The sequence below is a fragment of the Monomorium pharaonis genome, chromosome 11 (assembly GCF_013373865.1).
Source record: "Monomorium pharaonis isolate MP-MQ-018 chromosome 11, ASM1337386v2, whole genome shotgun sequence".
In the NCBI taxonomy this organism is placed as follows: Eukaryota; Metazoa; Arthropoda; class Insecta; order Hymenoptera; family Formicidae; genus Monomorium; species Monomorium pharaonis.
In genome coordinates, this window is record NC_050477.1 from 15,679,462 (window position 1) to 15,707,368 (window position 27,907).

Consider the following 27,907-nt stretch of genomic DNA (forward strand, 5'->3'; position numbering starts at 1 on the left):
GTATACACATCCACACATACACACTTTAATATTTATAAAGCTTATCCGTATTAAAATATAATTTTGTTGAACATATACAAAAATTTATACTAAATTTTAATATAAATTAAAAAAATATCTATAATACAATATTATGAAATTTATTATTAATAAATAAAAATATTTTAAAATTAAATTAGTGTAATTTTATTAACAATATTGTTTGCAAAGATTCTGTAAAGCATAATTTTTTTAAAAAAATACATACGCACGCATAATGCTGACATTTTGACATGCAAGATGGTGGCATACTGCCTGCATTATCTGTTAATGACGATGTGTCATCATATGCGGCTGCATCTGGACATCATATGACAGCATGTCATTGCACGCGTGCATGCATAGTGCAACTATGATGCTAATATTTGGTTATCGGAGTATAAGAAGTGAGATGTCAATCCATTTTGAGTGGCCGTATTTTCACTATTGCTTAAAGTGAAATTTCATTCTCTTGAACGTTTTACTCCAAGAAATTTAGAAAGTACATGTATATTACGAGAAGGTTTCTAAAATTTGTAAAATTTTTGTGGTTTCTACGTCGAGTCTATGATCGCGTATCCACATAGATTCTAGTATTATTTTTGAGCGGATGTTTACTCAAATATTCACGTAGATTTCACGATGCCAATTTACATAACATGCATTAACGTGGATATCACGTACTGTCTTATTGAGGTGAGATCTTTACTTATATGTCACTATAAGACTTATAGTATAAGCTTACGAATAATTCAAGAAAACTCCTTTTGATATAAAAGGAAAGCAGCAATGATGTGTTTGGTATATACATATTTGTACTCTTGTTTTGAACACTTAAATAAATAATGCATAAACAGTATAAAAACTATTTTCAGTCAATTTGCTAATTAATTATTATCTACCTCTTCTGTAAAAATCTCTTGCAGTCTCCTTGCCTATTCCAGTATTCGCACCTGTTATCACAGCAATTTTGCCATCCAAACGCGCTTTGCTGGTGCACCTTGCATTGAGGATCTTCATCTTCCTTTTCTGTAGCTACCACTAAACTAAGGTTGCGGTCGAGTTGCCGCTACAAATGCTTCGAAACGTTTGATTAATCAATCAAAAGAATGAATTTTATAAATTAACCAATTAAAGAATACTTCGAAGTATTCTTTAAGTAGCAGTAACACTCGACCGCACCCTAAGTTATATAATAAAACTAATCTCTTTGTGAAACTTTGTGATTCAACTCAAACAGAAATGACAATCCAGTCGCTGAACTATACTATATATAATCAGAGGTCGGCAAGAAATGCACTTCTCAGCCGACTTCAGCAAGCGCCGTCTGCCACCCGTCTCCCACTACTTCTCTTGCCTTGCGTGCCGCGCGCGCTGCCTACGAATTGCACGGTTCGTAGGCCGCGTCAACGGCACGCGGGGCAAGAGGAATAGTGGGAGACGACGCTTGCTGAAATCGGTTGAGAAGTGTATTTCTTGCCAACCTCTGGACAATAAAATAACTTTATAACTATTTTGCAATGATTGATAAGTCGGTATGTCTAGTTAGCTGCTGCTGGCTGATAGCTCCATAATTGAGAAATTGAACAAACTTACCGTGAAGTTCGATTACAATTGAATATGCTGTCTCATCCGGATGGATGTATTGTAGTAGCGTTCCGCTGCACTATCTTCAACAGGTATATTTAAAGATATTATAAAAACATTATAATATTATTAATAAAAAACTGAAGGTGGCGTGTATGGCGCACACGCGTATGTCGCGCTCGCGCTTACGTATCCAGGGTCTTTCATTAATTCAAAGCCAACAAATCTGTTCCTAGGAAGCAGGTGGGAGGGTTTGTCCATCCGGACGAGACAGCATAATTGTAATCGAACTTCACGGTAAGTTTGTTCACTTTCTCAATTATGCTACGTTTCGTCCGGATGGATGTATTGTAGATATAGCACAGATTTGTTTAATAAAAAGTTAATAAACTAAACTTTTAAATCCAATATTAAAAACAATTTATAGGTTTGAGAGTATCTCCGATAATCGACAATAGCAAATTGTGTTAAACAACATAAACTATATTGAGAATTGTAGATTGAAAAGAAGAGGCTTCGACTATTGGCCGATTATAGAATCGCGCGAGAACTTCAGAAGACCTACTCCAACCGTACGCCGAATTTCATCTAAACTAACACCCCTACTAGCCGCGAGAAATATCGAGGCGTGTCAGGTAGAATGAGCTGAAAAAATAGAGGTGTTAATGCTAGCCGCATTGAGCTCAGCTTTAACCCAACGACCTAAAGTTTGAGCAGAAACTGCGTTATAGGGGGAACAAAAAGAAATAAAAAATGAGTCACAACTATCTTGTCGAAGCTCTCGAGTGAGCTCGAGGTAATATTTCGATAAGGTAAAAACGCATAGTTCTGGCTTAGCAACAAATGGCTTAAAAATAAGTAACGGCTGAGATTTTCTGATCCCGGAAGTTTCGCTGGAACTTTAATAATTAACGAATTCGAAATAGAGACATTAGAAAGCTGCATGGATGCAAAAGTCTAAAACCTCTGCGCGGTAGTAAGAGCCAAAAGCGTTACTAATTTTTTAGATACGACTTCGAGCGAAAGACTTTTATAAGGGTATAACTTCACTAAAAGGTGAGATCCAACCTCGTCAGAGGAGAGCAGAGAAACAACTGATCTGTATGTATTCGTGTATGCCCTTAGAAAAATTTACTTTAAATGAGGTTAAAGTTTTCAAAATTACCTTACAATTACCTTACTGGAAAACACACACACACACACACACACACACACACACACATTCAGATGCATGCACAAAAGAAAAAAAAAGAGCTAATAAATTATTCAGTTTAGCAGCTCCAAGTTTTTATAGTAAAATATTTATTTGTAATAAAATATTTATTTGTAATATTTGTACAATTAAGTATTTGTAAATATAGATGTTCTAGTTCGTATGAACATCCATTTTCAGAATTAGCGCATTTTCTTTATATCATTACTTTTGTAGAGAAAATATTTTTTTTTTTGTTCTTTTTGGGAAAGGATAATTTTATTAAAATTTCATGCATTTGTAGTGCTAAATTAAAATTATTTTGTACAAAAATAGGTTTTTGATGGCGTTTCTTGCGCGCGTATACTTGGCGCTTTTTTATACCTTTTTTTTTAAAGGTTAAACAATATACAATACATTGAAGTCGTAAATTCATGTGGTGCAGAGAACACGTGTGCAAGATGCAAGAGGATGGACTTCCACGCTTTCCACGCCAAACAAGATTCATGCTGTTTGTTTCCACATTGTTCTGCGTCACGGAGGTAGAATTACCTGCTTTAACCAAAAGTACATTGAGAAATAACTATGTCAATTAAGTCGCAATTTATCATCAACAAAGTGCACATTGTACTTTTGTGCATTTCTGCCCAGGGCACTCTCTGCCAGCGGGATAGGTGCGGGAGAAAGGCCGAAATCCCCTTGCACCTGCGCGCGTGCGCACTTGTGTGTGTGTGTGTGTGTGTGTGTGTGTGTGTGTGTGTATGCGTGCGTGCGTGTGTGTGTGTGTGTGCAAAGAAGTATGTCGGTTAAATGTACTTCTCGATCATATGTGTAAATATTTGTGGCAGTATGGAGTGAAAAAAATAGAAAGAGATGCATTATTAAATGTATTTCATGTATTATTAAGTGATATAAAATGTGTATATTTTGGAAATTAAGATAGAATTGGAATGTGTATTTTGGAAATTAAGATAGAAAATAATGATCGTGTAATTTAATTTCTTCTACATCAATAATAAAGATTTAGAAATTATAGATTTCCTACTAATCGACATATAAAAGAAATTTCTCGCCAAAAATCCTGCTCGTACATTAATTTTTTCTTTAAAGAAAGGATTTTCTCTATTAAAATAATATTTTAAAAAAATAAACATAACATGTTACATTAATTTGACAATTATTTTTATTAAAATTATTTTTATATAATTTTATTGTTTCTGGGCACAAAACACTTTTTTACACATGTTTATGACGCTTTTGTGTTTATTTACAACGATAAAGCAAATTTTTAAAGACTTTTATATTTACTTTAACATCAAGAAAGTATTTGTATTATAGACTGTTAGTTTTCTTAGTTAGTTACAATTTTTTATAGAAAAAAATTTGCATGTTAAAATTGAGTGGGTTCCGTTTGCCTACGTTTCCGATTGCCTACTGCTTCGTTTGCACACAAATTTTGCAGAAATTTCCGATTGCCGACATTCCCGATTGCCCACGTCCCGATTGCCTACTGCTTCATTTGTACACACAAAAATAATCAAGGTGCAAAATACACATTGCTGCTAAGATTTATACAACTCGAGCATAAAAACCATTGTCAAATCAAGGCGCCTAAGTTATTGGAATCGTGCCTTTAGAGTGTATGAGCGCAATGATATCACGTGTGCAATGTGTATGAGCGTAATAATATAACATGTGCAATGTGCACGTGTGCAATAGCGTCACGTGTGCAATGTGTATAAGCGTAATAATATAACGTGTGCAATCGTATTTTTGCACCTTGATTATTTTTGTGTGTGTAAACAAAACAGTAGGCAATCGGGAACGTAGGCAAACGGGACCACCCCGTTAAAATTATTAAATTTTGTATACAATGTTATTATAATAAAAATATTGTAAGAAAATTAAGTGCATATTTATTAAATTTTTATTCATTATTTGTATACATAAGTATTATTTATATTCTATTACTATTCTTTACAATACAAAAAATAATCTTGCAACTACAGGAAAAATTATATGTGTGTAAAAACTAACTAACATAAATAAAGAATAAACAATTACTGATGTGCACACGTATTGCACTTTATTAAGAGGTCATTCCAGTTTGTCAACTTCAAAAATCGATTTCGTTTTTATTGCATACTTTGAAAGTATAATATATTATTGAAAATATAATCCCAAAGTTACATGAACAAACTCAAAATGTTTGTGTACTTTTAAGCGCATTAAAGCAGGTGCACTCCGAGTTGTTTCAATGCGGCATGGGCGTAGGAGATTTCTTGAAAACTATTCATCCGGCAATTTATTGACTATTCTGGCAATTTTTATTTAAATGTTGAAAGTTGCACGACGTTTCGGCCAGACATTTCTGGCCCTTATCAAGTGTATCTATGTATGTTGTACAAGATTACATAAGACGCATGAGTTAAGGTGCAAATTCATGGGACACTGAAAGCCAGCGTTGAGCGTCGTCACATGACGTCATCACTTTGACGCTAGCGTCAAGAGGAAGAAGTTGGATCATACCAACTTCAAGCGTCAAGCATCGAACAGAAGAATTTCAGCGAAGATGTGAGACGTATACTCAATAAATTCATATATGTATGGTACATGGTACCTAAAAAATTAAATATCTTAATAAAATGGGGAAAAGACAAAATAAACGATTGTAGGATGACTAAACTTGTCTGTAAAACTAATTGTTGCGACTGCGATTCGGTTTACATTGGACAGACAAAACGACATTTAGAGACTAGAATGAAAGAATACCAACGCAATATGAAAAGCTCGTCAGTGAACCACACTGTTATCACTAATCATCGATTAACGATGAGCAACGAATTTGACTGGCTAAAACCTAATATCTTACATAAAGAAAAACATAAAAAAAAGAGTGTTGTGAGTATGATGCACTCACACAAGAAATGTCGCAAGCGATATAAGGTGTCAAATAACACCTTGCGCGCGGACATCGCCCGGCCTACATACCGGACATCGCACCGGGCAATGCACCCGGTTGCTTAGAGATAACACCCAAAATCTCCTGACGAAGCACGAGCAACGAACTTTTATGTTCAACTTGATTTCGTCTATCTTTCTATGATGTTTACACTGTTCTAATTTCACTCTGTATATAAATGCATAAAAATAATTTTTTATTAGAAAAAAATTTTATTATAAAGTCAAAGGATTAATTTAAAAAAAGAAACAAAAAAATTTATTTAAATATCTTTAATAGTGTTTAAGAAAAAAACTCCTAAAAATCCTTTTCTTAAAGCCGTCAAACTGAAATGACCCTTTAACCTAATAGAAGCAGAACTTTTAAATTTTATTCACTAAAGAAAATGGTCTTTTTGAATTAATTGGAAATCTGATAAGTTCAACCAGAATCTGATTTAGTGTATGAAAGTTGAGAAATTCTATTTTTATAGTTATAATAATAAAATGCAACTTATCCGATTTCCAATTAATTTAATAAAATTCTTTTTCAGCGTACGTGACAACTAAAATTCTAGAAAATACAAAAATTAACAACACATTTTGATCGTAACACTAAGAAATCTACATCAATAAAACGTTTTTTTAGGTATACATTTCAATATATTACATTCTAGACGAAAATTTGCTAAATAAGAAATCGTATTTGTTGCATCAAGAAAATCTATTCAAAGAAATATTACTTATCAAATTGGCGTGATACAGTTTCCAAAAACGTAGAAAAGTTTTTATTAATTTCTAAACGCAGAAGAAAGCAAGTATAATTCCACAGGTCTTCAGCTTCTTGATCATTAACATCTTTCGAGCTGGTAACACAGCATTCTCTATTAAAAACATGATACATATAACAAATATAATAAATGTTGAAAAAAACAAAAATATAAACATTTTCAAATTATGGAAAAATATAAAAATTAAGTATTAAAAACTATTGCAATGTAAGTACTCAAAATAAATAGATAATAAATAATAAGCAATTTAATAATATTTAGTATTACATTTTTATAAAAAGTGAAAAATTTATTACATTATAAATTAAATAAAATTAATATTACTTTATCTATTAAAAGATATATTATCATTTTTCTACTAAATCAATATAAACCTAAGGAGCGAATATACAATTAAAAATTCGATGTTTCTATTTCTTACTTATATGTAGCAAAAAAAGAATTTGTATATACAATAAATTAATTATCTAGGTATTTTTAATTTTATACATTTTATATTTAAGTCCAGTTATGAACTGGACTTAAATATAAAATTTTAAAATTTCACTTAACAATTACAGCAATCACTATAAAATGTCTTGTCAATTACACTTAAGTGTCGACAGAAAAGACTGTGTTATATTTGATTGTTCACAAACTAAAGATTTGTCATTTTCATGTTACAACCAAAATACAAAGAAAATTTTAATAAATAAACGATACTTATTCATGTAATTAATGAAGTTTGTCCGTAGGACGATACAGAGCAATTTTTTACAAAATAGATGATAAATATAAAACTTTTATTAAACGTGTAAAACTCAGTTAGTAGCAAATGTAAGTGCAGCTGGTCACAAATTCGTATAATATATTTATTATACATTTTTTAAGAGTTAACATGTAAAATCCAGCATTACATTTTATAAAAAATATTTATTTTATAAAAAATATCAATAAAGAAATACATATAACTTTTTTGAGATTAAACATAACAAGAGTCAAAACACTATATAATAACTTGATTTATTGTTTTATTTTTACCTGTCTTGTAAATATCTTATGTGTCAGATTTGTCACATACAAATATTAATATACGTATACAGGATGTGACTAAATTGCATGTTACTATATGTACAGCATACACTTATACGTCGAAAATAAGAACTTGTTTCTTAGCGTTCAAATTTAAAACCAAAATTTTGCATTGTTCCACTTAAGTTTTTCAATACTTAATAATTTCGAGGTTGTCCTTCACTCTTGTCGACCCTTAAGATAATTTTAAATACACATCATCATTATAAACCAGTTTCAATGTTTTGATTTATATTTTAATATAAATATAAATATTTTTCTTAATCAATAGTCTAAATCAAATTTTAAAGTTTTAATTTAAGTTAAGTCCACTTGATTTTATAAACGCTTTGAATTTCTTTGTCAATTCGGAAAATTTTTTGTTCCAATTGATCAACAAAATGCTTCAAAGTGTTTGTAGCATTAAATGGACTGCAGTCCAAATTGAAAGTTTAATCACAACTGTCAACTAATTAAAAAAACTGAGGACGCCAGATAAAGTTTACTCCGCGTATAAATAATTGAATTACACCTAAGTGAAAAGAAAAAACAAATCGTAATGGCCGTATATTTACACCTTAAGGTTTGTACTTATATTTAAAGTTTATTATGTTGTGTTTATTAATATAATTTACAAAAAATGATTTATACTATTACATATAGCTTGCCCTTACGAATAATGGAGACCAGTTTCATTAGCCGTCTTCTCATCAATTGCACAGTATATCGTTGTTTGTGCTCCTTGTTCCGCATTTTTAATGAATGGCCATATAATATAATTAATGATAAACGTTGCACCTGGCATTACCGTGCTATCAAATTCTCGAGACAATTCAGTCTTTATAACTCCAGGATGTAAAGAATATACATTTATTCCGTTAATTTTTGCCTCTAAAAATTAAATTTATTATATACAGAGTGTATCTAAACTGGCGCGAGATTTTTTAATAACAATTTCTTTGTAACATTTTGAGAAGAAAGTTCTAATACAAAAATTGAGGCTATAATAATTTACAAATAAGAAGAGTTTAAAGATAACGAATAACAAGGCTAGAATTTCGCGCGTTCAGAGATGGTAGTGATGAAGATTGTCAATTCATTTCTATTGTCAAATGCATCTTTGACAATAACATTCTTTGTTCAATAAATTACTGAACAAAAATATGCCATAAGAGTTTCATTAAGTGAAATCTGTTCATTTCACAATTCTGTTCATTTATAATAAATTTGTTACAAAAACAATTCAAAATATTTTCATTAAAACTTTAATATCTATAATATGTATTATGTATCGACATCAATATTTTTTTCTTATAAAAAATATTATTAAACATGCAAAAAACTATTAAAAGTTAAAAAATTTATTTGAATTTAATATTATACACAATCAGTTTTAACGTTTTTTTCACATAATTAATAATATTTTTCTAGAAGATTAATTGTCATTACATTAATTTGATTTATATGATAAATCTCTACGGTAGTCGATAAAAATATTTTTATGATTGAGATCAAGAAACACGGTAGTGTCTCGCGCCAAGTATAAACACGCAGCGCGAAACCGCCGTATATATATATAATTATGCGAGTGTGCGATTTGCGAGCACCTGAGATTATCAGATCTCAATAACAACTTAACCAATCAAGTTCTAACTAGGCTCAATCAAAAGTTTGAGTTTGATTTGTACAGCAAAATTGTTTTTATTTTTACTTTACGTGCTTTACAAATGGAGATACGTACGACACAAAGTCTGAATTGTAAATTTTTCATTTAAGTGCGTCATCGCCGTTTTTGTCCAGTACATGAATTCAATACTAGGGAGCACTAAGATTTACCCGTGACTAGAGAAACTCAAGAGAAAATGAAGCGAAAGTCACTATTTTCAGCACATCTTTTAGTAACGGGCGAGATCTTTAACCTCTTTTCAGACTTAAAATACTGATTAGATTACCTTATAACACATTTATTTTCTTTTTTGTATATATGAATACTAGGGAGATATTCTAATGTCACATTATTCACTATTATTTATAGTAATACTATGGAGATTTTTACTGTGGATTTACTATGGATTTTTACTGTGGAGATTTTTTTTTGCAATTGCCATTCGTCTGTCTAAGAACGTCGTCAATTTCTTTTCTCAATTTGCGCTGAACATCAAGATTACATCAATTTTGTTCGTTGTGAAACACAGTTGTTGATACGGAATCAAATCCGGCAAGAAAGAAAACAAACGCTTAGGCAGTCATCTCGTCGATGTCGAACTTGGGTCCGGTATCCTTGTTTTCATCATTAGCTAAATCATGTCTGGACGAATAATTTTTTGTTCGTCCCTGGTTTTAACTGTGTTGGCAACGATATCTTCAAAAAACTTTTCTGTTTTTGGACCAAACATTCGTAACTTGAAGAGTTTTGCCAGAAGTGAAAAATTGTTATGTATGAAAAATGCAAAAGCTAACTAATTTTAAGTGATAATCGTGAAGAATTCATTGTTCGGATGTTCAAAAAAATCCACATTGATGCTAAAGACACACGAGGCTATAATGTCGTTAGCATATTTGCTAAGTATGTTTTTCATATTATACGTTTTGCCAATTTTTCCAGATTGCGTTGTCACAAAATTAATAAAATTCTCCGCGCATTGACTCATGAATTCAAACATCATTTTTATTTTACTGGATGTAAAACTAGGACTCAGAAGTTTTCGCATTTCGCACCAATAATCCCCTCGCAGACTAAACAGATTTCTGCTGGCTATCAGATCGAGAATTTCATTCATTGAAATCATTATGATCGCAAAAGTTATCGAATTATTTAATAGCGATTGTAGAAATTAGTTCCGGATTACGGATAACAAAGATTGGTTTTGAAACGTCATAGAGGCCAAAATATTTTACGTTTGGAAAGAGATTACATAATTTTAGTAGAAGATTGGGATGGGCTTATACGGCAAAAAATAAAAGGTGCCATGTTGCCCGACAATGGAATAGGTTTCACATGCGGAATATTCAGCCGTTCGAAGTAAATTAATTTGCCGAGCACAAAATAATATAAACAAATATTTGCTGGCAAAATAGTTAAAAGTAAAGTAGAGTACGTTTCCATCGTGACAGAAATCTCCAGATTAGTGATTATGCTATATAAGCAGAAAACGTTTTTATTAGATTTTTAGCTGTTGAGTTTTTGTTTCAGATTGATAAATGAATTTCCACATTTGTCAGAGTAGTATCAGTTAGGTTAGTTTCCACATTGTTCTTGATCTTGTAACAAAAAAAGTTAATTATTGCTTGCCTTAATCAGATTTTTTTTATCAAGTCAGTTGATGATCACAGTACCGGAATTTCTACCCTTAACCTGTATTAAAACATGTAAAGATAGTGTTGATAATCCTCAGAGAAAGGTATTGGAAAAACCAATTATATCTAAAATACGAGATAAGAGAAAAAACTTGCAAAAAACCCAACTTGCCTTAATCGTGCTACGGGTAGTTTTTATGTAGCGCGTCGGCTGCATCTAAAGCCTTCAGCACACGATACGATTTTTCCATGCTAGCACGCATATGAGGCGTCTTACAATTGGGTTACGATTGGTAATATAATCATTTGAGCTAGAACACGTAAGATGGCTCGCATGTGATCTAACATAAAAAAATCATATCGTGTGCCGAAGGCTTTACTCCCGAGAGAGTGAAGTCGTCTACTGCTTATCGGCGCACTAACCAGAGCGGACGAGCGCGCGGCGCCACAGTAAAGTGACTCTTTAATTACGAGTGAAATATTCACTCCAAGAAAACATTATCTCTAAAATAAAAAGTGAAAATTTTCATAAAGTGATAAAGAGTGAAGGAAATTCACTCTGTAAAAGTGAGAAGTACCTAACTCCAATTCGATTAACTCGGTGCGTCACTCCATATTATATTTTGAGTGATATTTTCACTCTAAAAAATTGTGAGAGACCGTTTCTGCACACTTGCACAGTAATATTATTAAACATAAAATTTTATTTAATACAAGCTTATTTTGCCTGCATTATAATAAAAATCATAATACCCATAAATTGAATATCCGTTAAAAACCATGTACGTTATTACGATAAATGCAGTATAATATTTTGATCAATCTTAATTTTTAATATAAATAATTTATGCAGATTTATACACAAATTATTTTTGTAAACACAATATTCATTTTACATCACTACATTAAAGTTTTTTATCCTGAAAATATCCTTGTAAAATCCCTATAAATATTTCTTAACAAATATATCCACAAAAAATCTATTAAATATTTCGAAGATAAAAGAATTCGATGTAATAATGGAAGAAGAACATTGCATCCACGCGAATAACTTGTGGAAAAAGCTGCATCCATGTAATCTATGTAAATCACGTTAATTCCACGTGAATGTCACGTTACTGTTTTATTGGGGTATTTATTATAAAAATATCTTGTGACTCATTTGCCTTTTTTTCTATTATTTGAAAATTACACAGCCACACAAAAAAAGTGGTCTGACCTGTATACCAGACCAATGTATTCCTATGGATTTTGACCTGCTGAATCCAAATCTGATGTCAGAATTGGTAGATTGGTTCGCTGTTTCGAGAAAACCTCAAAAAAGCTCAAAAATCTACGAAACGGACACTTTCGCTGGTGTACTCTTAGCCTACATAACAGAAATTTAGGATGTATTTTTTTATGTATTTTGGCACGCTGAGTTTGAGTTCAGAATTAGTTTATCATGTTTAAGGTAATTAATCTTAAAAACAGTTCAAAATTCCATGAAATGCACTTTTGTTGGAACCTCGGCCCACGACAAAATATTGCCGTGCTTTCCTGGTGCTTTGCACTGTGTTTTTGCGTGCATATCACGTGAAACGTTTATAAACATTTATGCGGATGTTTACATTTTGCACACGACACAGGCGAATAAATTTAGCATATAGATTATATATATTAATACCTACCCGGGAAAAAATGCACATGCATGATCATATATAATCATGTGCGAACTCTATACATGCTCATGTATGAGTTTTGATCTGACATGATCATGCATAATCGTATCTAACCATATATGCTTATGTATGTATGGTCATATACGATCATACATGATCATGTCAGGTCAAACTCATACATAATCATGTATGAAGTGTCCACACATGATCATATATGATCATGCACACTAGCGCCGACTTAGGGAGAGGCAGAGCACTTTTGGCCCCCCCCCCCCCAATAATTTTTATCTTTTTGAAAAAGTTTTTTTTTAAGAAACCGCGCGCACAGCTTAAGGTCGTATCAGACTAAAAATAAGGAAAATAAGCTTCCTTTCTCGAATATTTGAAATAAACTTTCTCAATTTTGTGCAATGTAAATAAAAATATATGTAAGTGTATAAGATATTAAAGCTCGCATACTTATATATGAAGCATACTTATATTTGAAGCTATTTTAGAACCTGCGGCATCGTTCTTGCGGGCTGTTTGTTAAAATGCTAGGGAACTTTCCAATTTTCGATAAGAAATGATATAATGTAATATGTGAAAGTGTTTTTAACTTTTATCTTTCTAGCCTAAAAAAAAGGTCGTTGGAAATTTTGCGTGCGCAAGTAAACTTAGTGCCGTTCCATCCGGTCAAGAAATCTCTTCAATTCCAATGGATTTATTTGAGAACCAGATAATGAGTAAGTCCTACAATCACAATTTCTTTCTTTGTTTTTACGTTACTCATCTACTCCCTTCCGTTTTAAATTTTTAAGAGACGTTCCTATCATTTTATAAATAATTTTCCCCTTAGTGTTTTTCGACCCTTCTCTCCAGCTACCACCTTCGAAGAACTTAGTGTTCCTCGATCCTCCTCTCTAGCTACCACCTTCGAAGAACTTAGTGTTCCTCGACTCTTCTTTCCAGCTATCACCTTCGAAGAACTTAGTGTTCCTCGACCTTCCTCTCCTCCTACGCTCCTACCCCCTTCAAAGAACTTAGTGTTCCTCGACCTTTCTCTTTGCCTTCAATTACTGAAGAACATAAACACGTTCCTCAGATATTCCCAACATATTCTTTTTCTAGTTCACCTCCTTTTTCTTCAAGTTACTCTCCCATAAGTTCCCCTGAATCCGAAGACATTCGACCCCCACTCTCTCTCGCTATGCTTGATCCTCTTATGACTCCAAGCATCTCTGTTTTCCCCATCTAACCATTTAATAAACCCTTCGTCTATTTCTTTGCTCCGCGTTTACCGTTAATACTGTAGAATTAAAAAACAAAAATCTCTTTGTTTCCCTTTCTCCGCCCACTATATACTTATAATATTTATACTTTAATATTTGTACAACTATATTCATACTTACTATGCGTCTAAAATTTAATTATACCGTTATTACAAAATTGTCAAATCACGACTTCAGCGCTTATTTGTATTTCTTTTTATTTTCATTTTTATTTGTTATTAGAATAAATACTTTTGTTAATTTTATGTGAAACTTTATCATTTATTTTAATTAATAACGACTTCGCCTATCCCGAACAAAGACTGCACCTGGTCCGATCCCGAGTTAAAGCGATTCAATTCGTTGACTCAAAACTTGGACCGACGGACGTACTACTCGAAACGGGTTATAGCTGGCCTATCGGCACGTTGACCTATATTTTTGAGTCATAAAAAGTGCGTTCGACCCGAGGCACATACCCTCTCTTAAACTGTGTGCCTGCGGGAATTCTGTACGTTTTGTTACGTTCTTCCCTGCCTTACTTGTTCTCCCTGAAATATCCTTCCTACCGAATAAAGAGTTAATAAGTTCTTTGAATGTTCAAAACAGGGTCCAATTTTGGTCTGTTTTTCTTTAAAATGGACGTTTTTCGAACGTCCAAGACGGTAACACGGTACATTTTTAAAATGTCTTTAAAATGTCCACAGCTCTAATTCGGATGTTTTAAATACGTCCGCAACGTGCAGTATATACGTTTTTAAAACGTCACTGTGCTGTCTGGGTATCTATATCGTCGTTACTTTCTACTTCCACATCGCTACAAAATGGATCAGGCGCGTTCAAATTACTTCAATCGTCAATATCTCGGGAACTAAGCGTTCTAGAAAGACGATTTTTTTTAACTGGGCTATCTCGACGAGATAAAATTAATGAACTAAACTATTTTTTTATATCTCCTTAATTAAACGTAATAATTAATTTTTTCCTTATTTAAATTATTTATTAGACGCGTTAAATATGTATGAATAATTTATTTACCTATGCGGCGTGTGCATATGCTCTAAGTTAATATAATTTAATTTCTTTATTACTTTTATTGCAAAGAATGTTTTATATTTTTTTGCATAATTTAGTGCAATTACCGAACATTTAAATTAAAAAAAGAACTTTAGTACAATTAATAGCAATACAACTAAAACATTAAGCCACTACTCCGCGCCAGGCCGTGTCCACCGTCGTGCGTCCATGACAAAACACGTGCTTTCCTGGTGCTTTGCATGGTGTTTTTGCGTGCATATCACGTGAAACTTTTATATACATTTATACGGATGTTTACATTGTACACACGACACAGGGGAATAAATTTAACATGTAGATTATATGTATTAATATGCATGTATTAAGTCAGAACTATTTCCTTTGTTATACTATTTTTGACACTGATTGAACTGATTAATCTTTGTGCAAACGTCATCTTGAACATAATATTTTTTTAAATATAATTGTGCCCGCAGACGTAAAATAATCTTTATTCTAATATTACACATTACTGTACTATTTTAATTCTTGTAATACCGTACACATACGTATATATGCATTTATGCTTTACATTGCAATACGTTGATATTATGTAATACAAATTAATCCGTTTTTTATGTTTTAATATAAAATTATACGCAGAAGACGCACTTAAATTATTGAATGTAACGCGACTAAAAGAAATAACGCAACACTACTTTTAACGCGGCGCCTACAAGAATTACCATCTCTTTATATTATTATTTATAAATAAATTCGATTTTTAATGCTCTTTAATTTTCGTCTTCACAAAATTTTTTAAATTTTGCAAAAAAAGGGATAAAAGTAAATTAAAAATTTTTAATTTTTTGAAAAATATAAATATATATACCATTATAAAGAGTATAAAATGCATTAAAACTTTCATATAGAACATTCTTTCATAACCCTTATATTTTCAAAAAGATTCGTCAAAAATGAAAAAATGCGTTATTTCCGAGGAGTGGTTTTTAAGTTCCCCCAAAAATGTCGTAACTCTGTCACTCCCGGCTAAAGCTGTCCTGTTTTATCGATTTAAACAATATCTTTTTGCCGGTTTCCGTGCATGTCGAAACCTGTAAGCAATTATCACAGGGATTGAAATCCTCGAATGTTGAATCTGTATAAATAGTCGCTCATAAATCATTCAATGTGCGGAATCGACTTCGAGACATGATGTGATTTCCCGAGATGGACTAGTTTTCTTAACAAATACATTTGGGAAAATAATGTATGCTTAAAACTATCTTTACTTTAATAAGATAAACTATTTGTTTAATTGATCAAGAGATATAGACCTATTAAAAATAAAGTCTAAATTTTATAAATAGAATTATCTAATGAAGAATGGCACGATAAAATTGAGAAATATTCTTTAAAGATTTTTTTTTAACTTTATGTTTCCAAAATTTTTTACGTTTCCAAAAAGAAAAAATATTTTATTTACATAAATTTAATTACGTTAACATAAAAAGCTTCTGGATGAATATCGTAATGATGTAATCTCTGCCATATGTATGTGCAAAACATCGGGTTATAAAGTACAATATAAGTTAAAAATATGAAGCATACGAAATGTAAAATTAAATTTTATTTTACAAAGTCTTGATTTATTTTATATTTCACCGAAATATTTATCGACTTACTATATTCAAGAAATAATATTTAAATACGAATATAAAATTAAATGTATTATTTATGTTCTCATACTTATGTAAACACATTCATCAGTATGTCACAAAGTGGACAAGTTTAGATATAAATCTCCGAAACAGTTTTTTTGTGACTATTGGTCATAAAGGCAGTGTCGAGTAAGACTCTAAACATTGCAGTCGACTTTGTGGGCAAGAAGGCTGTTATTAAAGCATGTCTTTTAAGGATTTAATAATAAAACGTGTCGAGGGTGAGCAAGCGACTGCATTATTAAAATATTATCCACTTGACAAACGTGGTTTTATTAAAGTCGGTCAGAAAAAATGGTTCCTACCGTATAGATATCTTGAAGATGGCGATAAGATATATAATTTCGAAGTTCGTGCAGATGATACATGGATTATTGCCTATGCTAGATCAGGTAGATTATTTCTTTAATAAATGAAACATTCAGGTATTATCATGTCTTGCAATGCTCTTTACTTCTTGTATTTTTAAAAAAGGGTAAGAAAAATATGACATATATTTGTCAAATATAAATAATAAATTTAAAACTTTTATTTACGCGCAAAAGTGATGTTCTTTCTAACGTTCAAAATATATGTTAAAAGAACGTTCCAGAAATAAAGAACTGTAACAAAGACATTGTCATTAAATAAACTATTTGCTATTGTCGAGTTTACATTGAAATTTGAAGTAAGAAAAATTTTCTTTGTATTAAATGACATATGTATGAAATCACGTACATGATCTTTTTTGCAACAGAAAAGTATAAGTAAAAAGTCTGCGTGAAAGTCTGCGTGATATAAATACAACAAACAAAATGTAAAATTATAAAATACATAAATCATAAAACAGAATAAAAATATATTCAGTATTTGAAATAATTTTTTTTTTTAAGGTTTGAATACTATTGTGTTCTGAAAATTGGGAAAGTATTTAATATTTTAAAAATTGTTATTAAAAAATTGTATAAAATTGTTAAAAGTTATTTAATTAAGAATCAGAAATTTTGCAATTTTATATTATTATTAAAAATAGTAATCAAATTTATGTACTACATTAATTAGGTACAACGATGACACAGGAACTGATATGGCTAGTGGCGAATGATATGAATTTTAATGAAGCACATCAGAGACATTTATCGGAGAGATTTCCTTTGATAGAGTAAAGTATAATATTATATATTATATACATTTTATATTTAGAAAAATAGGGTTATTATAAAATATATTAATATAAAATTAATATTTATATATAAGTCACGAAGTGTGTATGTCCGCGGACTACTTCGTCATTTGTGGTTTAATCTTAATGCCACTGGTGTCAAAATTTAGCCAATTTTCCGCTGATGGTTACCATGGAGTCTGATTTTTCAAAAACAAGTTATTTCAAAAATGATGGGCAAAAATACGTATAAATGACTGAAGTCTGTATACCCGCGAACTACTCCGTCATTTGTGGTCCGATCCTCTTGCAACTAATGTCAAAATTTAACATTTTTTTCAGAGAAGGCTACTATGGGTACAAATTTTTCCAAAAAAGGTGTTACAAATTAGGATTTAACTCATACACCAACATAGTTTTTAGGGAGTGTTGTTTTAGGAGGACGAATGCATACAAGAAAAAGTATACGCACACACAAACACAAACACACAAACAAACACACATAGACATAGTTTAATTGAATTTAGCACTTTAGGAATTAGATGTGTGAAAGAAAGGCTTAATTATTAAATATATAGTAATTATTTATATAACACAAACAAACACACATAGAAAAAGTTTTATTGAATTTATAATTTTGAGAATTAGATGTGTGAGAAAAGAACTTAATTATTGAATATAGTTATTAATATACAAAAATAAAAGAAAAATAAATTAAGTATATTAGTATATAGTTTCATATGTTTAATGTTATTTTGGAAATTAAATTTGATTTAAGAAAGTAAATTTTTAAAAATATTTAGAATGGAAGAGAGAAAAACACAACCAGTATTTGCACATGGGCAACTTTATGTGTATTCTCAAGAGCAACGAAAAGAGAAAATGTAAAAATAAAGATTAATGAAACCAACAAACAAAGGGGAGGGCCCCAACTGCCTACAAATTAATTGCCAACAGCATCGATTGCCAACAGACCGTTTGCCAACAAATCTTTTGCGCACAGAACCGTTTGCCTACAAATCGATTGCCTACAAACTCTGTTGCGCACGAGCTCAATTGCACACATCGGTAATTATTCAGTTTAGGCACTGGTATTCAAATATCGATGTAATTGTGCTTATTCGACACGGTTTTGTATCAAACAAACGAATCTGGCAGAAAAAAGCGTCGCTATGCCCCGGGAAGCGAGATATTAATCATTAAAGTTGACGAATATTCAGGTTAAGAGATCTGTCATACCGACGAAATGTTGCGACCCGACACTCTTCGCAGCCATATGCGCATGCTCTACGATCATATCCTCATACTTCTTGGCCATAAGCGCATGCTCTGTCTAGCACAAGCCATGCCAAAAATGCGCAAAATTCAAATGTCTATATACATATTTTTACGAGCATCTCGTTTTACGTGGGAAATCGCAAACTCAAATGTGGTGCAGAATGCGCGGGCGCGCGCGCGCCCGCGCACACACACACACACACACACACACACACACACACACACACACACACACACACACACACACACACGGGGTGGGTGCGGGAGTGAGGGCCGAAGGCCCCCCTTGCACCCCCCCCCCGTGTGTGTGCAAAACATTTTCTGCACCACATGGGTTTGCAACTTTCCATGCAAAAAATTAGCAAGATCCTTATACTTCCACGCACTTTCATATGCATTTGTATTATTATATTGTTACTAGAAATCACATGTAGGAACTGCTTGAATTTGGGCACTTAATATACCATTAGAATACAAGGGAATCATTACAAGTGCACATACATTTTAAATTCGCGCCTTTATTTCGTGCATACGTAACCACCGAGCATGCGTATATGACCACGAAGCATGTACATATGACTGTAGAGCATGCGCACATAGTCGCGGAGAGTGTTCGAGCTATAGGCAATAATGCCATGTGTGCAATTGAGTTTGTGCGCAAAAGAGTTTGTAGGCAATCGATTTGTAGGCAAACGGTTCTATGCGCAAAAGATTTGTTGGCAAACGGTTAGTTGGCAATTGGTGCTGTTGGTAATTAATTTGTAGGCAGTTAAAGGCCCTCCCAAACAAAGGCATCTAAAAAAAAATGTAAAAAATATTATACAAAAAATGTAACATATGGAGAAGTTTTATAAAGAAAAAAAAGAGAAAAAGTTTGAATGAAAGAAAGAATGTAAAATATTAAAATAATTAACGTACAATCTACATGGAAAAAAAGCAAAAAATTTTAAAAAAAGCAACAGAAGGAAAGAAAAAAGAATAAAGAGAGTATGTGCGGGAAAAATAAAAGAGAAAAAAAAACAAAAAAGCAACCAAAAGGAAAAATTTAAAAATTAAGTTTGAGGGAAAAAAAGAATCAAGGAAAACTCATTAAAAAAAGTGTCATTTGCTATGACAATAAATAAATCTTAAAAACAAACATTAGAAAAGTTTGGAATATATTTGTCACAACCAGTATTTGCACATAGGCGACTTTATGTAGAATTTTCAAGAGCAACAAAAAGAGAAAATATAAAAATAAAGATTAAAGAAACCAACAAACAAGGACATCTAAAGAAAAAATGTAAAAAATGTTATACAAAAAATGTAATTTATAGAGAGGTTTTATAAAGAAAAAAAAAAGAAAATGTTTGAATAAAAGAAAAAAGGAAAATATTAAGATAAATAAAGAACGGTCTATAAATGGAAAATAAGCAAAAAAATAAAAAAAAGAAAAGCAGTAGAAAGTAAAAAAAGGAACAAAGAGAGTGTTTGCGGGAAAAATAAAAGAAAAAAGAACAAGAGCAATTATAAAGGAAAATGTAATAATAAAGTATGGGGTAAAAGGGGATTCAGGGGGAAAAAAAGGAAAACAGTGAAAAAAGTTAAAAAAAAAATTAAAAAAATTTTTTTAAGAAAAAAAAGAAAAAAAGGGAACAAAAAGAAGAAAATAAAAAAGGGAAATAAAGAAAGGATCAAATGTAAAAAAAAGAGACAATAAAAAAGAAGTTATGAAAGAGCTAATGAGGGAAGAGAAGAAGTACAACTTAGAGGAAAAAAGAAAAGAAGAAAGAGAAAGAGATAAGAAACAGGGAGGGGGTTTTAGTGAGTAGTCCAAGGTCAAAGCTGAATTCTCAAAAAAAAAAGGAAAACTGGGAATCAGCAGCGAAGTAAAGAACCTTGGGAATCCCACACGACAGGACCTAAGGTAAACGAAATGGGTGTGCGTAAATGCATTTCTCCCTACCCTCGCAAAAAAAGGAGGCCAACGAGAGAAGCAAGAGCTTTTGAGCCCGCGCGAAGCGCGAGCGAAAAAGCTAGTACATACATAAACCACGATGTCTGTATGTCCATATGTCTGCGGACTACTTCGTCATTTGTGGTGCACCTTCTTGCAATTGGTGTCAAAATTTAGCAATTTTAACGGGATGGCTACTATAGGCTCGAATTTTTCAAGGGTGTTTCAAAAATGATGGGCAAATATACAGAGGAGAAGGTAATAAGTGGTAATATGGCCAGCGGATAATATGGCCACCCATATTATCTCTGTTATTAGCTGACGAATTCTAGTAATTATTTATGATATTGTTGCGCTTCTCGAAGCACTCTTGCACTTCCACACACTCACTCTTCCGCTCGCGAGCGCGGCGGAATAAGAATACACTTTTGACGAACAAGAAACTTTATTCAAAGCTGCGAATACGTTTATAACAATTCCGAGCACGTCCGCACGAGTTGACGTCTCAGGAAGTTCTAAACAAAACCATTTGTTTATACATAACTAAGCAACGCCGGGGCCGATAGACTCAGCTGACTGAAGCAATCGATATATTGATTTTTTCGCGTAAAGCTTGCGCTCACACACGCGCGAAGCTCACGTTCGCAACAATATTATTTGTTTAGTAGCCTATTGTTATATAATAATACTAATATGACGAAACAGAGTAGTCAACATTTGTTATAAGGCATTTTTACTTTTAAGAATTTCGAAAATTTTTTAAGGTACATTTTAACATTTAATTACACATACTTCCTCATTTTTTTTAAACTTAACCGCCCAACTAAACTTATCACCCAAATGTATGTACACTTGAGTACTTTCTTATTATTTAACTTTTTATTCTGCTGTATATATTTTGAGTTATACAAAATTAAACGGTGATATAGGATGTTGTTAATACAGCCATCTAAGTGTGTTTGTAATATGGTTACTTTCGAGATCTCCATATCGACAAAATTCCTCGATAAATCGACTAAAAGCTTAAGTTAAAGCTATTAATTTTTTTTTTAATTTTTTATATGAATAAGGTTCTTTAGATTTAAGGTTATTTCTGTTTAATTTTCATTAAATGTGAATAAAAACACCTGTTTCGATACAACAACTTCCGCGGAGATACAGACATACAGACACACATACTTTTGTGTGTGTGTGAAGCAAAAGTGGCCAGGTCAAAGTCATTAAGGCAGGGTTTCCTTTTGGAATTTTTATATGGAATTTAAATAAAACTTCTAATATACAATAAATTCTGTGGTGATTCTACATATAGAAATATTAAAATTAAAATTATAAAAAAATAGACAGTTTTTTGGGTATTTTTTTTTTATTATATTATGTAAATAATTGATATAAAGGAAACACATAACTGCTTTTAAAGATATTATGCAATTTGCAATATGCACATATTTGTGGAAAGCTATTTGTTTTATTTACAAAAATTGATTTATGTCATTGTTTTATGTATACCTAAAAAAATAAGGAAGAATTAATCTATAATAGTTTATACTGTTTTATACTTTTAGAACTAAAAATTAAATTGCCTACAGAATTTTGTCACATCAGAGTCCGTTTCAAATGTAATAAAAATTATAAAAGATTCGAGTTTATCTCTACTTCTATCTTTATTTTATTTCTAATTTTCTCTTGCCTGATATACATAGTATATAATAATATGGAATAAAATTGTTATCTTTTTATCATAAAACACTTTCCTATATCAAAGAAATGTTTCTTTGTTTAGAATAGGAGCAATATTTGATGACCATGGGTTACTAAAATTAATGAGTGACACAACAAAAGATAGCGTCAAATTTGTGCAAGATCAACCTTCGCCGCGTTTCATTAAAAGTCACTTACCTCTCGAGTTGTTACCGACAGTTGTAAATAGCACTTGCAAGGTATATTTTAAATATTTCATAAATTGAATGTGTATTATACGCTAAATATATGTATATAGACGCTATATTTAAAAAAAAGAAAAAATGATAAACTTTAGGAAAAAAATAAAAAATTAACAACACTTGAGATTTTGATTTTAAACTTAATTGTTAAAAGATTTATCATGTATATACATATAGTAGTAGAGTTCTTGCATTCAGTTGATATAAATAATGTGTGGAAACAAATTATTTTTTATCTTTATTTATGTATCAAAAAAATACATTATAGAAAACAAAGACATCCTTTAAACGCTATTGTTGTTATAGATTATCTATGTTGCGAGAAATCCAAAGGATGTAGCAGTCTCGTATTACATTTTCCATAAACATATTTTGGATTTTCAAGGAACTTTCGAGCAATTTTGTAATAATTTTCTAAATGACCATAGTAAGTGCAAAATATTTGTAATATTGATTATAAACTCTTTCTCAGCACTTTAAGATTCTAATCGTCTGTAATTTCAGTATTACGGACCCCATATTGGGAACATGTGAAGGAAGCTTGGAGGATGAGACACAGAGCAAATATGATGTTTGTCTTTTACGAAGATCTAATAAAGGTGAAAAATTTTAATTACTACAAAATATTCTCTATATAAGATAAAAAATCCTTTTTTATTCATTTACGACATAAGTTATTTTGTTTCTTGAAAGGAAAAAAAAATAATTTTCCAATTTTAGATAATACTTTAGTCTTCGAATATTGTTAACTCTAGAACTATTTCTTTTATCACGGAAACAATGTAATGAGTATATTAACTTTGATTACTTTTGTCTCTATTTCTACACACATCTAAATTAGCGATATCAAAGTTGGGATTTGAATCTTTTTTTTAATTTTAGACATAAAACAAAAGAAATATCCTAGGATAGGATTAACGAGAAACTTGTGCAAAATGATAACAAACTTTTACTTTTTTCAATTAAAAAACACATGTTTGGTTTTCATGCGATACAAAAAGTTCGCACTTAACAAATCAAATTTTTGCGTAGGGATTCTCAAAGTAGAGTCTTTGCCCTTTAATTTAAAAAAAAGTACATGTTATTTGGATGATTTTTCGCAAAGTTGCATCACTTCGAAGATTGCTTAAAAATCGGTCAAAAATTTTATTTCGTTTTTTTTTGCGCCAGTGTATATATATATATATAATTATATAAATAAGCTAGATGATAATAACAGAATTCACGGCTTCGTTAATTCAGGCACAACCCCATAATAAAAAGAGTTATATAATTATAAAATAAATTAAAAATCAAAATAATAAAATACTTATATATATTAGTTCTTATATATTAAATGTTGTCTTCTTACTTTTACAAGAACTGTCAGAGGTTTATGTAACACACACAGTACAAAGCAGAAAATAAACTGTTTATTACAGAGATAATAATGCAAATAAATCTTAGATACAAGAAAGTTCTGTATGGCGATACGACGACTCACAACTCAGAGGGAAGAGAAAGGGCGTAAAAAAAAACTAAACAAAATGCATTACGCACGCGTATCGATCACAGCGCGGTTTAATTGTTGCACGCACATAGCGCACTACTGGCGCAAAATACAAAATAAAAATATCTTAAACAATTATTTTCAACATTAAACAACAAAATTTATAAAATTAAAATGCTAAAATTGAACATTTTAAAAATAAAAACAATTTAAAAATGAGAAATTAAAAATAAAGAGTTTATTTAAGAAATATTGTACTTTGTGTAACAAAAGTAGAAAGTCGGTTTTTTTAGCACAAATGCGTTCACTCGCACGAATGCTAAAAGCCAATCCGTTCATGTGGCACACAATACTTTTTGCCAATTTCTTCCGTTTATCAAATAATTTAGATTAAAAAAATCATTTTTTTATCTTTAAATGCTAAATTGCAAAAGGTGACTACTATGAAAATTAAAGATAATACGGTTTTATAATTAAAATTTTTATCTATTTTGCATAGGATTTACCGAGGAACATAAAAGAAATTGCTGCATTCTTTGGTAAAACTTACAGTGATGAACAAATCAATAAGTTAGTGGAGCATTTGAAAATAGAAAATTTCCGCAAGAATCCTATGGTGAATTATCAAAATCCGGACCAAACGATGAAACCGAATATGTATATTCGGCAAGGAAAGACGGGTAGTTGGAAAGAAGTATTTACACCAGAAATCGAGGACAGATTTGATAAATGGATTACCGCCAATTTAAAGGACACGGATTTAACTTTTCCAAATTCAGTTTGTTAAATACTATAAGCAGTTGTAGTTGCGTAATTGCAATTTATAAATGTTTTGTTTTAACCATATTTTAAAGAAGTAGGACTATTTACTGTTAAAAAGGGAGATTTAACAAATAGATCGTTAACCATTTAAAAGATACGGATTCAGCTTTCCAAAGTTAAATTTGTTGAACAATATGAGCAGTTGTAATTGTAATTTATAAATGTTTTGTTTAATTATATTTTAAATAAGCAGGCCTACTTATAATAAATAAACTCTTGCACAAACAACTTATTATTACCGTTTTTATTCTCTAATGGCTATCTTCTAGATGGCTTAAATCATGCAGGAAAATGTTTTTACATGTTTTTTTTAATCATTTTTTATCCTTTTATTTTTATTATCATATTGGCATGTTTGTTATTTCACAGTAACTCTCGCATAATATGTTTACGTACAAATAAATAAATTTTTGACTCGCCTAATGTGTTTAATTAAAAAAATTAATTTTCCGTTAAATTAAATGAGTCCGCAGACTAAACAGATTTCTGCTGGCTATCGGATCGAGAGTTTCATTCACGATATTATTATGATCGCAAAATTATCGAATTGTTTAATAGCGATCGTAGAAATTAGTTTTGGATCATAGATAACAAAGATTGGTTTCTGAAACATCATAGAGGCCAAAATATTTACGTTTGGGAAGAGATTACATAATTTTAGTAGAAGATTGGGATGGTTTATACGGCGAAAAATAAAAGGTGCCATGTTGCCCAACGATGGAATAAGTTTCACATGCGGAATCTTCAGCTATTCGAAATAAATTAATTTGCCAAATATAAACTAATATAAACACTTGCAAATACTTGCTGTCAAAATAGTTAAAAGTAAAGTAGACGTCTCCATCGTGACAGAAATCTCCAGATTAGTGATTATGCTACCCATACAGCACAAAGCTCCGATTAAGCTCCCAGGGAGTTCATTTTGCTGAGCTCTCGAGAAGCTTACAAAATTCGACAAAACAAGCTCCCAGGGAGTTCATTTTGCTGAGCTCCCGAGAAGCTTACAAAATTCGACAAAACAAGCTCCCAAGGAGTTCATTTTGCTGAGCTCCCGAGAAGCTTACAAAATTTGACAGAACAAGCTCCCAGGGAGTTCGTTTTCCTGAGTTTCCGAGAAGCTTACAAAATTCGACAAAACAAGCTCCCAGGGAGTTTGTTTTGCTGAGTTTCCGAGAACCTTACAAAATTTGACAAAACAAGCTCCCAGGGAGTTTGTTTTGCTGAGTTTTCAAGAAGTTTACAAAATTTGACAAAACAAACTCCCAGAGATTGAACATATCGGGTAAATTAATGTACTGCATGTATAGTCATAAGCCGCGAGTAGTTCGCAAGATCGCCACTAGGCGATGGCACGGCGCTCTTCCTTCTCGTGAGAAAATTTACTCTAAAAGGCTTATAAAAGAAAACCATCACTCACGGCTTACCTAGCAGTTAGTACTTCACTAGCAGCAAAGTGTAATATATATTGTTTTTGTTACACGAAGAGAGTTCGTGGGCCTTCGCAACTCAGAGAGAGCTTCCGAAAATTGAGAAAATATAAAAATGAAATTTTTTCCGGCAGCTCCAATGTCCGCTTTTAAGAACTCCCTGAGAGCTTTATTTAAGCTCGCAGGGAGTTCAGAAATAATGTTTTAAGAACTCCCTGCGAGCTTCAAAATAATTCCCGTGAAGCTTTTATATAAGCTCCCTGATAATTTAATCTAAGCTCTCAGGGAGCTCCCAAAAGCGGACATAAGAGCTTCCGGAAAGCTTATATAGAAATTTCCCGGGAATTACTTTGAAGCTCGCAGGGAACTCTTAAAACATGATTTATAAACTCCCTGCGAGCTCAAGTGAAGCTCTCAAGGAGCTCTCAAAAGCGGACATAGCAGCTGCGTGCGAATCTTTTGGAAGCTTAAATGAAGCTTATGAAAAATTTTGTGAGCTCCTCGGGAGCTCCCCGGGAGCTCCTCGTGCTGTATGGGTATATAAGCAGAAAACGTTTTTATGAGATTTTTAGCTGTTGAGTTTTTGTTTCAGATTAATAAATCAATTTCCACATTTATTAGTTAGAGTAGTATCAGTTAGTTTAGGTTAGGTTAGTTACCACATCGTTTTCGATCTTGTAGTGAAGAAAGATAATTATTGCTTGCCTTAATCAAATTTTTTTATCCCGTCAATTGATGATCACAATACTGGAATTTCTACCCTTAACCTGTATTAAAACATGTAAAGATAGTGTTGATAATCCTCAGAGAAAGGTATTGGAATTGGACAAATAAATTGTATCCAAAATACGAAATAAGGGAAAAAACTTGCAAAAAACCCAACTTGCCTTATAGTCCAGTAGAATTAGACTCAAAAAGAGCTGTTTTGTAAAAAAATTGATAACTCAGATTTAACTTCCCAGACAGCACACGGATATCCATACGACATCCATAAGACGTCCTTAACGGATATTGAGGATATCCACGGGACATCCGTTTTACGTCCTTTGGACATTCTATGGACGTCCATGGGATATTGGTTTATGAAACTGGTGGACATGCTATATCCGTAAAATATGTCCGATAAACGTCCTATGGACGTTCTATGGACGTCCTATGGACGTGATAAAAAGCGGTATTTAAAATTAAATTTTACATTAAATAAAAGGGTAAAAACAGAATAAAATATATAAATATAAATATTTATTTTAGAAATTATATTATTTTTTCGATAGATTATACATTAAACAATTTTAATTAAATAAGTATCATACGTATAATATTAATTAAACATTCAGCTTAAAATATTTT

At 31.6% G+C, this 27,907-nt stretch overlaps 2 protein-coding genes across 8 annotated transcripts in view; one reads left to right on the forward strand and one right to left on the reverse strand.

Annotated features, from left to right (window-relative positions):
• Positions 1–27,907, reverse strand: part of LOC105833295 (retinol dehydrogenase 11) — a 107,205-nt gene that overhangs the window by 33,410 nt on the left and 45,888 nt on the right. The window contains exons 5-6 of one of the 7 annotated variants that reach the window (XM_036293460.1): positions 8,253–8,469; positions 5,738–6,621 (exon numbers count right to left, since the gene is read on the reverse strand). The exons of 4 other annotated variants lie outside the window; for them this stretch is intronic. In XM_036293460.1, coding sequence (XP_036149353.1) covers positions 6,477–6,621; positions 8,253–8,469 — 362 coding nt within the window. In that variant the 3' untranslated portion in view covers positions 5,738–6,476. Of the gene's footprint in view, positions 1–920; positions 1,441–5,737; positions 6,622–8,252; positions 8,470–27,907 lie in introns of those variants that run through there. 2 more of the 7 variants (XM_036293462.1, XM_036293461.1) reach the window with 2 other exon arrangements.
• On the forward strand, positions 16,569–26,060 carry LOC118647826 (sulfotransferase 4A1-like). Its single transcript, XM_036293463.1, has 6 exons — positions 16,569–16,916; positions 17,566–17,665; positions 22,660–22,816; positions 23,126–23,246; positions 23,324–23,418; positions 24,808–26,060. The coding sequence occupies exons 1-6, from the start codon at positions 16,709–16,711 to the stop codon at positions 25,093–25,095; spliced, it is 969 nt and encodes a 322-aa protein (XP_036149356.1). The 5' UTR covers positions 16,569–16,708; the 3' UTR covers positions 25,096–26,060.